Source organism: Engystomops pustulosus, chromosome 7, assembly GCF_040894005.1.
Source record: "Engystomops pustulosus chromosome 7, aEngPut4.maternal, whole genome shotgun sequence".
NCBI classification, from domain to species: Eukaryota; Metazoa; Chordata; class Amphibia; order Anura; family Leptodactylidae; genus Engystomops; species Engystomops pustulosus.
The window spans coordinates 142,156,409-142,168,913 of record NC_092417.1 but is presented as its reverse complement, the minus strand read 5'-3'; the positions used below and the strand labels follow the sequence as shown (position 1 = coordinate 142,168,913).

Below are 12,505 nucleotides of genomic sequence, written 5' to 3'. Positions count from 1 at the left end.
GTCAGAAGTTTTCTGAAGGGAAACCCTAAATAACGTAGAAATGAAACATTATGAAATTAATTTCTGGGAATTTGTTCTAATTGAGATTGAAAGAAGTTTTGTACCGACCTCAGTGCTGGGGATGAGACTGTGAACATCATGATAACACTTCAGCGTTGTGGATGGTCCATGATCGCCATAAGATGAGCCAAACATGCCTGGCGAATGCTGTAGCTACACTGATGCATAAACATATCTTGTTTAATCCCTGAACTGAGTGGTTTTGCTAAAAAAAAAATGCTAAAAATTATGAAAATGAGGCTCTGTTGCTGCTGTGGCGCTTCTCCTTACCCTAATTATGCACTGCTCCAGAGAACTTTGTATTCACTTTGTTGTCCCTGACAGGCAGAAGTAATCCCCCAGCTGCTGTGTATGAGTCAGCCGGCTCAAGTTGATTAGTCCTGTCTGTACAGTTCAGGAAGCTCTGTGTATTGTGTTTATGTACGGCAGCCAGGGCACCCAGCTTTCCCAATATACTGAATTCCATAATAATTTTTTAGCAAAACTGCTCGGATCAGGGATTAAACAAGATATGTTTCTGCATCAGTGTAGCTACATTATTCTCATGGTATGTTTTGGTTAACAATGCATAATAATAAATGGTAGATTTTCTTCTCGAAGCATGGGGTGGATCTTGGCTGTTGGACTCTCTGCACTCGCCAGGATAGGGAACCACAAGTTCTCCCTATCTGATTCTAAGCTTTGTCCACTCTGTGCTCCATTGACTTCTGGACCGCTGTAAAGAGCAGCTGAAACCCAGAAGCCCCTGTTCTGTTGAGCAGATAAGGGAACTTGTGATCCTCAGACCACAAAAAAATGCCTGAAATACTGGGAGATATTTATCAAAAGTGACTAAAGACAGTGCACAGTAGGAGAAGACCCACTTAAACTGCAACAGATTTATGCAACAGATTTATGCAACAGATTTATGCAACAGATTTATGCAACAGATTTATGCAACAGATTTAAAGTCTGATGCTGATTGATCATTCTGGTCCAATTTAATGTTCCACCTCCTATTTGTTGGGCAGCACGGTGGATCTGTGGTTGGCACTACAGTCTTGCATCCCTGGGGTCCTGTGTTCAAATCCCATTCAGGTCAACATCTGGAAAGAGTTTGTATGTCCGTTTCTGCGTGGGTTCCCTCCAGGTCCTCCGGTTTCCTCCCACATTCCAAAACCCAATTGTAGGTTGATTAGATTGTGAGCCCCATGGGGACAGGGACCGATTTGGTAAGCTCTGCAGTGCTGCATAATCTGTGTGCGCTATATAAATAAAGAATTATTGGTTTACACACATTTATGGCAATTTTTATCTAGCTTTGCAAGGTATAAGACCGTGTTCACATGCTATGTTTGAATTGTGTTTAGAACTAAACTCTTGCGTTTGGGAACCGGCAACACGCATTTTGCTTGTTCCTGATCGCATATGCTTATTTATGAGCATATCTGAAATTCAGACAAGCACTTTGCTGAGCCTGAATTGCTTTTCTTAACTTATAAACACGGCCTTAATGTCTTAAAACCTTTTGATAAATGTGGCTTTACCGGTAGTTTCGTTTTGTCTAGTTACGACAGACGCTGTGGTAAACCATTTGTTAAAACTGCCCAGCTCTGTACTTCCACAATTTTACATTACCGTATTTTCTTTTTTGCATGTCAGTCAGAATCCAGATGATAGTATGAAAGGAATATGCACGTGTATTACATTGGTAATCGCTGAAGGTTGTCGTGTGGATTCACATCCTTCCTGTCAGAATTGGAACACATGCACACTTGGCCAGACCGTGCATCTATGCATGCATGTTATTGAGACTGTTTTATACAGCTGAATGGTTCCCTCAAATATTTTACCACGAAAAGGGATTGGCTAAAAATTCCATCATGACTAATGCTAAAGAAGAAGTAGTTCTGTAGAAGTAGTACTTTTGGTAACAAATGTACGTAGAAGATATATAGAACTTGTCTAAAAGAAGTTAATTGGCTGACTTTTGAAGTATACTTGAGGAAAGTTTTGTGGGGTTTTGGTCAATTTGATATAAAATTAGCTGAAATAAATCACAGTCGGCTAAAAGATGATTTACGTAGTGAATCTTAGAAGGACGGAGCAGTTTCATGTGAGGGGGAAGTGGCTCACCGCAGGCGTCTGTGGTGGTTTCTGAACAGGATTGTGAAATGATAGATAACATAGACAAAGCGGCTGAAATTTATAAAGACAATTTGTAGGTAAACCAAAGTGATAACACATGAGGCCGACTTTCAAGCAGGTGGAAGAGCGACGCAGCCTCTGGTGCAGCAGGTGCTGTGCCCATAGAAATGAGAAGGGATAGGAATGGAGGGTGGTGGGCGCCTGTGTAAGTGGGAACAGTGGCCGCTTGTTATATAGCGGCGGCCCAGGACTTTACTGTACATTCACAATTGTTCTGGGCATGGCCTGAAGCGCAAGCATTGGAAGCTAGATGTATAGTCACATATGGCTATGAAAGACTGCTCTGTGGAGAAGACGGCTTTCCCGGTGTCCGGAGAGATGATGTAACGTCTATGTAGCTTATTAGTAAGACGGTACTGTAATATTTAACCATTAACATGACAGAAACCTGCATCTCTTATTATGCTCCATATACTTTTTTTTCTGCTCATATTCTTACTCTCAAATTTGAGTTTATCTCTGTACAGGGCTGTAAGATCTGCTGATGACGGCAGCCATATTGGTTGGTTGTTTTTGTACAGACCTGTCTATTACATTGTTGTTTACCTTATGTATTTTGTTTGCTTGCAGACAGTAAAGGCAGGCGGCGGTGACGTAGTGCTTGCTGCTCACCATGCCGGGGATTGTCGTGTTCCGGCGGCGCTGGTCTGTGGGCAGCGATGATTTGGTGTTGCCGGGAATCTTCCTCTTTGTACTGCACAGCACGTGGTGAGTATGAAGGCTTCTCCTGTAGTAGATAATCTGTAGTCCTTGGAGAGGCCAGCCTGGTAATCGTCAGAAGAGTCTTTTCCTAAGCAGACTGTGTTTTCTAAAGATACGTAATGGGATCAAGCTTAAGCTGGCTGTAGGCAGGGAGATCTGATCATGATATGATGACCATACACAAAGCCATGTTCCCCATACAAAATCTGTGGCATTATGGGAATTTTACATTTGCGTTGCTTTACATATACATACACCTTGGCACCAAGTCAATGGGTCTTTACTTGCTCAAGAGTTACAACCAAAGGGATGCGGGAGCCCAAATGATTAAAACTCCAGAAAATGTAGTTCTACTTTAACCTCGTATAGACTGCCCATAGAACATATACATCCTAAAGAGGTTAGGGCTAAATGGAAATACCACACAGGCTGTACACTTGTGTTATACAGCAAACACCTGCCGTAATAATAATAATTCCTTTATGGTCAGTCCTGGCAACAATGGCAGCAGTTAACCTGTTAAGTTCCACAGTTAAAGCGGAACATTTCGCCTATGGCAGCTCAACAAGGGCGCTGCCAATTGTCTCCCTTTCAGGTAGTGTGTTCCCAATGATGCCACTGATGGCTATCATTGACCTCAGGCTTTGGACAACTTCTGGAATAACTTTGAAAACCCTTTAAGTAAACCTATGAGCAGTTTGCTACCCTAAAACTCCAACACAATGAGGACTGTGGGAGCAGCTGTATAAGGCTATTTATATCCTTAAATCTTGAGAACTTGGCTTTTAATAACTTAAAGGACATCTACCACTAGAATCGAGGATTGTAAACCAAGCACACTGATATACTGGCAGGATCTGCTCTTTTAGATTCTTTTTCCCTGGTTTTTACCAGAATAGGTTTTAAAAATGATGCAAATAAGGCTACGGGGCTCCAAGCTCCATAGGAGTTTTCCTAAAAACAAGGGCATAAGAATCTAGATCCTGCCAGAGGGGGCACACACCAGTATGTCAGTGTGTTTGGTTTACAATCCTTGATCCTGGTGGTAGATGCCCTTTAAGATGGTGGTACAAATGTATATGTGTTGTCTCTCCATTGTTCACTGCAGGTTTGTTATCCTATGTGTGGTTCTCTTCGGCCTGACCTATAACCCACATGAGACATGTTCCCTGAATCTAGTGGATCATGGGCGCGGGTATCTGGGTATTCTGCTGAGCTGTATGATCGCAGAGGTGGCCATCATCTGGTTGAGCATGAGAGGGGGAATCCTGTACACTGAACCCAGAGACTCCATGCAGTATGTGCTCTACGTCCGGCTTGGTAAGATTTACAGGCCAGCTTGCTCTTGGCTTGTGTGATGTGGAAACTCTTTGTTCATTTGCACTTTCTTCCATCCCTCGTAGCAATTCTGGTGATTGAGTTTGTTTATGCCATCGTGGGTATTGTCTGGCTCGCTCAGTATTACACATCCTGCAATGATGTCACCGCAAAGAATGTCACACTTGGTAAGTGGGGGTCAGACTCTTAAAGGGGCAACAATTTTTTTTTACTTTTTTATTTTTCATGCTTGTGTCTGATGTTATGCTTTTGTGTGTAGGGATGGTGGTATGTAACTGGGTGGTCATACTCAGTGTCTGCATTACCGTTCTCTGTGTCTTTGATCCCACTGGAAGAACCTTTGTGAAGCTGCGCGCAACAAAGAGGAGGCAAAGGAACTTGCGAACGTACAACTTGCGGTAAGTAAACTCCCATCCTAGCCCCCCGGTGTCTTACATTTGTCTTGCTACAGCCTCACCCTCTTTATCTCTGCTTGGTCTTAGCCACCGCCTGGAGGAAGGTCAGGCCAGCAGCTGGACCCGTCGCTTAAAAGTCTTCCTATGCTGCACCCGCACTAAAGACTCCCAGTCTGTAAGTACAGAAGTTTTATCTGAATATCTGCCAGGAGGTGTTTGGGTGATTTAACCTTATCCTACACAACAGAGAACTGAACTAACACAAAGCTGAAAGTACTGCTGCACGCTCCATGTAGTGTCTGTGCTGGGTTACTACATTGGAATCTCTAGGAGAGTAGCCTTATTCAGTCGACCTGCCAGGTGGCCATATAGTTTTGTCAGTAATGTTTCTTGATTTTTACATATAATAATGATATGCTGATCAAAGGCTGCAAAATATTCCACCATATAGACAAATGGTGAGGTATGTCCCCTATGCAGCTTCTCCCCGTTCATCATTGTATTTCTGGGGTTTTAGAGAAACTCCAGAGACGCAACCTTTTATTTATTACTGGAGCTTATTAAAGGTTTTTTGCGTCCAGCTTTCTGCCACAGTTAAGCTCTATTGATGACTACTATTGATATTTATACAGTTACAGGACTGCAGCACCTGGAGGTCCCTGTTAGTGATGAATGCCATACTATAGGTCTGACACAGTTGGAGTAATGGTTGGGCATATACGTTATGAGTCCATTTAGTCTCTGTGTGGCTGACAGCCTAGTACAGTGCTTAGCTATAATAGTCTTTAAGCAACCCCATGTCCTGCTGATCACAGGGGGTCTTGGCAATCTTGTGGATAGGATGTAAATCTATGTTATAGTAAAAATCTTTTAACAGGGTTTCAAGCTTGTACATGCGGTATGCAGTGTGCTCTATGTGCTGCAGTTGTACATGCGGTATGCAGCCCTACTCTGTGTGCTGGGTTGTACATGTGGTGTGCAGCGTGCTCTATGTGCTGGGTTGTACATGCGGTGTGCAGCGTGCTCTATGTGCTGCAGTTGTACATGCGGTATGCAGCGTGCTCTATGTGCTGCAGTTGTACATGCGGTGTGCCGCATGCTCTATGTGCTGGGTTGTACATGCGGTGTGCAGCGTGCTCTATGTGCTGGAGTTGTACATGCGGTGTGCAGCCTGCTCTATGTGCTGCAGTAGTACATGCGGTGTGCAGCCTGCTCTATGTGCTGGGTTGTACATGCGGTGTGCAGCGTGCTCTATGTGCTGGAGTTGTACATGCGGTGTGCAGCCTGCTCTATGTGCTGCAGTAGTACATGCGGTGTGCAGCCTGCTCTATGTGCTGCGGTAGTACATGCGGTGTGCAGCGTGCTCTATGTGCTGGAGTTGTACATGCGGTGTGCAGCGTGCTCTATGTGCTGGGTTGTACATGCTGTTGTAAATATAATAAATAAAATACACATGTGACATGGGAACTGATGGATACCGCTTACAACTGGTACTGTAAACCGCACATTTAAAGGGGGGTAATAAAGGATTACTGGTGTAATTGGCACTTTACTAGCCCTCCAGGGAGCTTACACCATCCCCTGTCTTTCTCTGCTTCACTTAGGAAGAAACATTTTTTTTAAAGATGCTCTATGTGCTGCAGTAGTACATGCGGTGTGCAGCCTGCTCTATATGCTGGGTTGTACATGCGGTGTGCAGCCTGCTCTATGTGCTGCAGTAGTACATGCGGTGTAGAGCGTGCTCTATGTGCTGGAGTTGTACATGCGGTGTGCAGCCTGCTCTGTGTGCTGCAGTAGTACATGCGGTATGTGCTGCAGTAGTACATGCGGTGTGCAGCCTGCTCTATGTGCTGCAGTAGTACATGCGGTGTAGAGCGTGCTCTATGTGCTGGAGTTGTACATGCGGTGTGCAGCCTGCTCTGTGTGCTGCAGTAGTACATGCGGTGTGCAGCGTGCTCTGTGTGCTGCAGTTGTACATGCGGTATGCAGCGTGCTCTATGTGCTGCAGTTGTACATGCAGTGTGCCGCATGCTCTATGTGCTGGGTTGTACATGCGGTGTGCAGCGTGCTCTATGTGCTGGGTTGTACATGCGGTGTGCAGCCTGCTCTATGTGCTGCAGTAGTACATGCGGAGTGCAGCCTGCTCTATGTGCTGCAGTAGTACATGCGGTGTGCAGCGTGCTCTATGTGCTGGAGTTGTACATGCGGTGTGCAGCGTGCTCTATGTGCTGGGTTGTACATGCGGTGTGCAGCCTGCTCTATGTGCTGCAGTAGTACATGCGGTGTGCAGCCTGCTCTATGTGCTGCAGTAGTACATGCGGTGTGCAGCCTGCTCTATGTGCTGCAGTAGTACATGCGGTGTGCAGCCTGCTCTATGTGCTGCAGTAGTACATGCGGAGTGCAGCCTGCTCTATGTGCTGCAGTAGTACATGCGGTGTGCAGCGTGCTCTATGTGCTGGAGTTGTACATGCGGTGTGCAGCGTGCTCTATGTGCTGGGTTGTACATGCGGTGTGCAGCCTGCTCTATGTGCTGCAGTAGTACATGCGGTGTGCAGCCTGCTCTATGTGCTGCAGTAGTACATGCGGTGTGCAGCCTGCTCTATGTGCTGGAGTTGTACATGCGGTGTGCAGCGTGCTCTATGTGCTGGGTTGTACATGCGGTGTGCAGCCTGCTCTATGTGCTGCAGTAGTACATGCGGTGTGCAGCCTGCTCTATGTGCTGCAGTAGTACATGCGGTGTGCAGCCTGCTCTATGTGCTGCGGTAGTACATGCGGTGTGCAGCGTGCTCTATGTGCTGGAGTTGTACATGCGGTGTGCAGCGTGCTCTATGTGCTGGAGTTGTACATGCGGTGTGCAGCCTGCTCTATGTGCTGCAGTAGTACATGCGGTGTGCAGCCTGCTCTATGTGCTGCGGTAGTACATGCGGTGTGCAGCGTGCTCTATGTGCTGGAGTTGTACATGCGGTGTGCAGCGTGCTCTATGTGCTGGGTTGTACATGCTGTTGTAAATATAATAAATAAAATACACATGTGACATGGGAACTGATGGATACCGCTTACAACTGGTACTGTAAACCGCACATTTAAAGGGGGGTAATAAAGGATTACTGGTGTAATTGGCACTTTACTAGCCCTCCAGGGAGCTTACACCATCCCCTGTCTTTCTCTGCTTCACTTAGGAAGAAACATTTTTTTTAAAGATGCTTCTTTGCAATGCTTGGGGCATAAATAGCTTTAACCCCCTTTAAAGCCGAATTATGGCTTTTTAAATAATGTTGCACAATTACATGAGCTACACAAGACCATTAAATATTAAGACCAGCACTACATAGCAACTTGCGGTGATACCATGTTACAGAGATCAGCAATGAGGTGAAACATGCAAAGAACCTTTTATTTTAGAGTACCCTAATGTAGTGCCAATGGGCAATCATTTGCTACCTTATCCTTATACGTTAGGGAAATCTACCAAAATAAAGCAAGGAAAAACTTACTAATACACCCTGCCATTGTGACTGTGGTAATCTTCTTATATTTGTTATCGATGGCCTCCTTCCTTCTAAAATCAACTTTTATAATTATTCTACTGAACCAAAGGTCTTTAGGAGGTGTTTCCGAGGTTCCTTAGTGCTGCAGATTGACAGTGTGTTACATTGGTGCATTTACACATTCAGTTTTTAAGATGCAGCTCTCGGTGTCCAAACCAGGAGTGGAGTGAGAAAAAGAATGATACGTGCTTACCCATTATGATCCACACCTGCTTTTGGCTTTGAAGACTGCATCTGAAAAACTGAATGTGTGAAAGCACCCTTAGGGTGGCGGCAGACATGCCGTTTTGTCTGCGTTTGCAAGCGCAGACAAAGCCCCACCCACTGGGTAGCCCGTGGCCCGATCGCATTGGCATTTCTATGGAAACGCCTGCGATCGAGAACGAGCCGCCGGTGTTTTTCATTAAATTAATGCAAAAACCCGGCGGCTCGTTCCTGATCGCAGGCGTTAGCATAGAAACTCTGATGCGATCGGGCCACGGGCCGCCCCAGTGGGTGGGGCTTTGTCTGTGTTTGCAAAGGCCGACAAAACGGCACGTGTGCCACCACCCTCACAGGGAGTGAAAAGACCTCACTTAAAGGGACTCTGGAAGCACCCCCACAGAACCCTTAAGGCTCCATAGAATAATTGTAAAAGTTTATTGTACATGGAAGGAGGCCACGGATAACAAATATAAGAGGATTACCACATTCACGGTGCCTGGATCTATGAGTAAGTGTCTGTGGTTTATCATGATGGATTTTGATGGTAGATTTCCTTTAAGTGAAATGCAATGTGTACCAAGTAAGTGATGTCTTCTCTTACAGGATGCATACTCTGAAATTGCCTATTTGTTTGCTGAATTTTTTCGAGATCTGGATATTGTTCCATCCGACATCATTGCTGGATTAGTTTTGCTGCGCCAAAGGCAGAGGGCAAAACGCAACGCAGTCCTGGATGAGGTTAGTGCCCTGGGGCCGTGTCGTCCAATGCTATTTACCTAAAAAATAATGATTGACAGAAAGTTAAACTAAAATGTTGATAAGTTTAATCTGAGTATGAAGCTATGAAGTGTCACAGGAATTTCCTGTACAAGGGCATGTTCACATGCTGAGGCAGGGTTCCAGATTTTGGAGCACACCTCTTTCAATCTATGTGTACCCAAAAATAAGCCCTTCACACGTTTGTTACAGTTAGGAAAGACTTTACGTTTCAGCAAATTAATCCTACATTAACCAGAAACTCTATATAAAATATATATGGGAAACCTCAACAGGGTTTTGTAATTTGTCAAGGTTTTTAGTTTTTGTATCTGTTCTTCAGCTAACATGACTTTGTGAGTACAGGGTTAGGGTACATTCACACAGCCATATGCCCGCCAGGTGGAGAGGAGGAGGAGGCGACCCCTCCATAAAGAAAAGTGTCATGGGCGGCACTGTACCGTCACCGGGCCGTCATTGCCGTCTATAGGACATATATGACGACCATGTGAATGTACCCTTACGCAGCTTGAAGGAATAGCAATATCGTAGAAAGATTCTGAAGAAACGAAGTCATTCAATTCCGTTCAGGCCACAGTGAAGAAATTTTTGGAAAAATTTCGTGGCAACTCAATAAATATCCCATACACAGCCTGATAAACTCCCACCAGAGGTGTCAATTTTTTTTTTATCTTTTTGAAAATAAATGAATTAGGTAATTGAAATACAACAGCCCAATAATTTTTTTTGTGCATAAAATCAATGGTTTTGGCCAACAGATCTTTAATGTCTTCGTGCCAAATATGGGTTCTATCACACAGTCATAATGAGGCAAGTATGGATCAGGAATCTTTCTCTCAACGTTTTTGGTAATGACTATCCAGATCTAAACCTACATGACATGTAGTGGAATTGGCAAATCTAAGTCAAACGGAGAGGGACAAGGTCACAATGCTTACCCGCTTTTACGCCAATACACTAACAGCCTACTCAAGTAGGGCATGAAATATCCTTTTTATCATTGCCTCTATTATATGAAATCTTGCCCGTTACCTAAAAAACAAACAAATCCGCTGCATAGTCATATAAAAATGATTGCAGAGTGACTTTTTGACTCCTATAAGTCACTTTTAGCGGCTCTTAGGGCATTGATGGTGAACCTTTTACAGGCTGAGTGCACAAACTAAAGCCAAAAACCCAATTATTTATCACAAAGTGCTGACACAGCAATTTAATCAGGCACTTATCGCTCCCTCCTCTAACACAGCTTTCACTTTCCACTACTTCTTTCAATTCTATTGGTGTCTTGAGGACACCAATGGAATTGAAATAAGTATTGGAAATTCACTTAATCATCGTAGCTTCCCAAGGTCCCCTTGAACAGGGGGAATTATGGGGCAGGAGATCCAATGATAATCCAGCGCTGTCCACATCTCTCTGCTCCTCCTGCAGTCCCAGGAAGTGTTGCTTTAAACTAGTGCTAAAGGTAACACATCCTTGGCTATCCAGGACTGCAGTAGGAGGCCCTGAGTCATTCACCCTGACTGTCAAACTCTTTCCTGGAATGATGGTCTGGGTGCCTAAAGAGAGGGCTCTGAGTGCCACCTCTGGCACCGGTGCCTTAGGTTAGCCACCACTGCTTTACGGTTTGTGACTTCAGATGACCCTATCTTTGGTTTTATAGTTACTAGATGGTATGGATGTCATAGTAAAGATGGGGATCTTGACTTTCACATCACATCAGGCTTGTGGTTCTGTGATCTTCAGAACCAGATATGCAGACATTTAGGGCAGAAACTGTTGGGAATGTGAGAGCTGCAGATGAAGATATTTTTAAGTTTGGTTTTAGCTGCTTTAAAGCCAAAGATAGGGCCCCCCCTGCAGCCACTCAACTCATCTCTCTCTCAAAAAGTGACTCTTCTCAGCTAGTTTGCAATCATAGCCAATGGCTAGTTGCAGTTCAGCTACCAATCTGTCATTCTGTTTGGGTCACATTTTACAAGGTATGAACCTGCATCGGTGCAAAGTGGATTAAGTCAGTGACGTGCTTTATAAACTATGAATCAGACTATAGATTTCCTATAAGCTTTCAGTGATATGAAAATGCAGACACTCCTCTAGACACTAAGAGATATATTTTTTTTTTCTGCATTTAGCCTTTATAGTGACTTATCAATGGTCTCTGTAGCATTATATGATATGTCCTAATATTTTGTCATTTCCCATTTTGCAGGCTAATAATGACATATTGGCTTTCTTGTCCGGCATGCCAGTTACTAGGAAAACAAAATATCTGGACTTGAAAAATACAGTGAGTATTTGTACTTTTTTTTACCTCTCTGTACAGGTAAGGACCGGTTCACATCTCCATTCATCATTGGTTTTTGCATCAGTTATTATGAGCTAAAACCAGGAGTGATCACTTTTAGCTTGGACACAGATAACGTGTCTTACCATTTACCTTAACTCAGTGTGGTCTCCAAAGAATACTGAAAATAACTGATACCAAAAGAATTATGAATAGTTGTGAACTGTCCCTTACACAAGCCCTATCTCCTCACCATGTCCTGTGTTTCTTACTACAGCAAGAGATGCAGCGCTACAAGGAGGTCTGTTATTACATGCTGTTTGCTCTGGCGGCATATGGCTGGCCCATGTACCTTATCCGGAAACCGACTTGTGGCATCTGCAGATTGGCGGGCGCTTGCTCGTGAGTGCTTTCTAGTTTGACATTGCCTTTTACAGATTTATTTTTTTTATGTCTGTGCTTCCAATACACTCTGGTACATTTTGGGCATTATTGCTATTTATCCCATGTGTAAAATAGAATCATTTTGCTGTCATGAAAAAAGCTGCACATGGCTTCCGTGCCGAGGTTATTACTGTGTCTTATTACATAAGTGAGGTCTTCCATTCCACCAAAAAATTCTGAATGGAGTCCAATATATTGATCAAATATGTTGTTTTATTTATATCCTCTTTTTCACAAGAAAGACACCCAGCAATCTGGAGAATAGGATTCCTGTTCTCCCTAAGTGGAGCACGAGGATGAGCTTGCATCCATCACTTCGTTCAGTTGCATGGCATTTCCAGAAATAGCTGAGCACAGCACTCACCTATCTATATTACTCAGATGAATGGAAATGCCAGCGATAGGTGTGCACTGTGCTGAGTAGTTGGCGACCCTCCCATTGTATTGAATGGAGCAGCTGAACCCATGCTCATCTTGCTGCTCCACCCATAAGTGCAAACAGCACCCTTTGTTCTCCAGATAGCTGGTGTTTGGTGCTCACGGTCAGTGGAGTTCCCACCATT

At 44.2% G+C, this 12,505-nt stretch overlaps 1 protein-coding gene across 4 annotated transcripts in view; it reads left to right on the top strand.

The window, feature by feature from the left end:
* Positions 1-12,505, top strand: part of DAGLA (diacylglycerol lipase alpha) — a 45,026-nt gene that overhangs the window by 6,605 nt on the left and 25,916 nt on the right. For all 4 annotated transcript variants that reach the window (XM_072118047.1, XM_072118051.1, XM_072118049.1 and 1 more), the window contains 8 exons: positions 2,818-2,955; positions 4,058-4,269; positions 4,353-4,454; positions 4,547-4,685; positions 4,770-4,857; positions 9,038-9,172; positions 11,424-11,501; positions 11,776-11,900. In XM_072118047.1, coding sequence (XP_071974148.1) covers positions 2,861-2,955; positions 4,058-4,269; positions 4,353-4,454; positions 4,547-4,685; positions 4,770-4,857; positions 9,038-9,172; positions 11,424-11,501; positions 11,776-11,900 — 974 coding nt within the window. In that variant the 5' untranslated portion in view covers positions 2,818-2,860. The remainder of the gene's footprint in view (positions 1-2,817; positions 2,956-4,057; positions 4,270-4,352; positions 4,455-4,546; positions 4,686-4,769; positions 4,858-9,037; positions 9,173-11,423; positions 11,502-11,775; positions 11,901-12,505) is intronic.